Source organism: Littorina saxatilis, linkage group LG16 (genome assembly GCF_037325665.1).
Source record: "Littorina saxatilis isolate snail1 linkage group LG16, US_GU_Lsax_2.0, whole genome shotgun sequence".
NCBI lineage: Eukaryota > Metazoa > Mollusca > Gastropoda > Littorinimorpha > Littorinidae > Littorina > Littorina saxatilis.
In genome coordinates this window covers 11,981,954-11,984,453 of record NC_090260.1, presented here as the reverse complement: position 1 = coordinate 11,984,453, position 2,500 = coordinate 11,981,954, and the positions used below count along the sequence as shown (strand labels likewise).

At 47.8% G+C, this 2,500-nt stretch overlaps 1 protein-coding gene across 1 annotated transcript in view; it reads left to right on the top strand.

The window, feature by feature from the left end:
• Positions 1-857: 857 nt before the first annotated feature.
• LOC138949862 (mucin-7-like) overlaps positions 858-2,500 on the top strand; it is a 5,879-nt gene continuing 4,236 nt past the window's right edge. Inside the window, exon 1 of the mRNA XM_070321645.1 lies at positions 858-1,190. Coding sequence (XP_070177746.1) covers positions 858-1,190 — 333 coding nt within the window. The remainder of the gene's footprint in view (positions 1,191-2,500) is intronic.

Below are 2,500 nucleotides of genomic sequence, written 5' to 3'. Positions count from 1 at the left end.
TACTACTACTACTACTACTACTACCACTACTACTACTACCACTACCACTACTACTACTAATATTACTACTACCACTACTACTACTACTACTACCACTACTACTACTACTACTACTTCTACCACTACTACTACTAACACTACTACTTGTACTACTACTACTACTACCACTACTACTACTACCACTACCACTACTACTACTACTACTACTACTACTCCTACACCTGACCACCCCAGGGACCAGGCAAAAGCGGACCTAACAGTCAGGTGGTCGTTATGAAAAGATGAATCATAAGAAAGAACCTGGTTGGGGTTTCTTTCGGGTGGTCGTAACTAGGCAAGTGGTCGCAAGTGGTCGCAAGTCGTCGCAAGTGCAGGTTTGGCTGTACTGCCACAGTGGAACCTCCCATTAAGACCCAACTAATGTTAAGATTTACCCCCCTTTTATGACCTTGGTTTAAAAAAACATTCTGTCCATAAGGCCTCTATAAATGTACCTCCATATGACCACGAAGGGCCATATCAGGGCGGTGCTGCTTTGACATTTAACGTGAGCCACACACAAGACAGAAGTCGCAGCACAGGCTTCATGTCTCACCCAGTCACATTATTCTGACACCGGACCAACCAGTCCTAGCACTAACCCCATAATGCCAGACGCCAGGCGGAGCAGCCACTAGATTGACAATTTTAAAGTCTTAGGTATGACCCGGCACGGTTGGCCTAGTGGTAAGGCGTCCGCCCCGTGATCGGGAGGTCGTGGGTTCAAACCTCCATATCAAAACACACTCCTTGTTAAGACCTCATTTTCATCAGATTTTTGTGTTGGGCTTTAAAGGGGGGTTCCAGTGTCTTGCTATATGACTGCAGCTCCTGTTGCTACTACTGCAGCTCCTGTTGCTACCACTGCAGCTCCTGTTGCTACTACTGCAGCTCCTGTTACTACTACTGCAGCTCCTGTTGCTACTGCTGCAGCTCCTGTTGCTACTACTGCAGCTCCTGTTACTACTACTGCAGCTCCTGTTGCTACTGCTGCAGCTCCTGTTGCTACTACTGCAGCTCCTGTTGCTACTACTGCAGCTCCTGTTGCTACTACTGCAGCTCCTGTTGCTACTACTGCAGCTCCTGTTGCTACTACTGCAGCTCCTGTTGCTACTACTGCAGCTCCTGTTGCTACTACTGCTGCTGTTGCTGTTAGTGCTGCTGATACTTCCACTGTTATTACTTGTGGACTACATCCGGTTCCCTGTCTCTCGAGATAATAGAGCTAATTAAGAGCGGCGTCACTCAAATGACACGGCCTGACCATAACGAGGTGTCTCACCCACGGACACAATCATTGGCCTCTGACTGACACAATGGCCAATGCAGACGGGCGTAATTCGTCACAATGGCACAAAATAATTGACACGGGCTATGATATAATTATGGTGTGTCTCTTATACGATGAAGATGATGTACATGGGACAAGTTTCTCTCTGTCTGTCTATCTGTATTTCTCTCTACCCCCGCCCCGCTCTCTCTTTCTCTTTATGTAATAATGTGTGTGTGTTTGTGTGTGTGTGAGTGTGTATGTGTGTGTGTGTGTGTGTGTGTATGTGTGTGTGTGTTTGTGCCGTGTGTGTGTGTGCGTGTGCGTGTGTGTGTCAAGAGGATATACCCAACATATGCCTTGGTACCTGAACCCCTTTTTTTTGGGGGGGGGGGGAGGTGTAGTGATTGTTGGGGAAATTAGAGGAGGGTAATTAGGGAGGCGGGCAGGAAGTAATTTTAAAAGTTAAGTGAGAGATGGCAAATGAAGCGAGTGAGCAGACATGTTTACAAAAAGAACCGTCGTCTGATGACTTCTTTCTTCACAATACACAGTGACCTACTTTACTCCTGTACTGCAGTCATGTTAACAACAAGAACCGTCGTCTGATGACTTCTTTCTTCACAATACACAGTGACCTACTTTACTCCTGTACTGCAGTCATACCAACTTCACCTCACAGTGAGAGGGCTAACCGATGCGCTCTGTGCCAGGCTAGACAGGAAATCTCATTGTTGGATGGAACCGTTCACGCGGGCCTGTCAGATCTAGATGATTCGTCATTGTCTGATGCGTTAATTCGCCGTCACCGAGGTGTCTGTCGGTGAACAAAACTTCCCATCTGCATCCACAGCGCCCCCCACCCCCACCCCCCTTTCCCCCGGACCCCTTTGACACGTTTGCACGCACGTGGCACACGTTCCTAATCGGCCAGTTTCCCCCACTGTCCAGTGAGCAAAGAAGAGCAGGAGGGGGTCTGGGTCGACCAAACAAAGGTGCATTCCTTGTAGGTGCACTTCCTGCAGGCGGTTTTCCTGTAGAGAAGGAATGCACCCGAGTGCATGCATTTCCTGTAGCGTTTTGCCGATCTCGCTGTGAATAAAAAAACACACAAGAAAGGTATGTTGTTGGAACGTTTGATTATTGACAAAACAAAACATTACGTTGACAGATATATCGACCCAGCGGTCT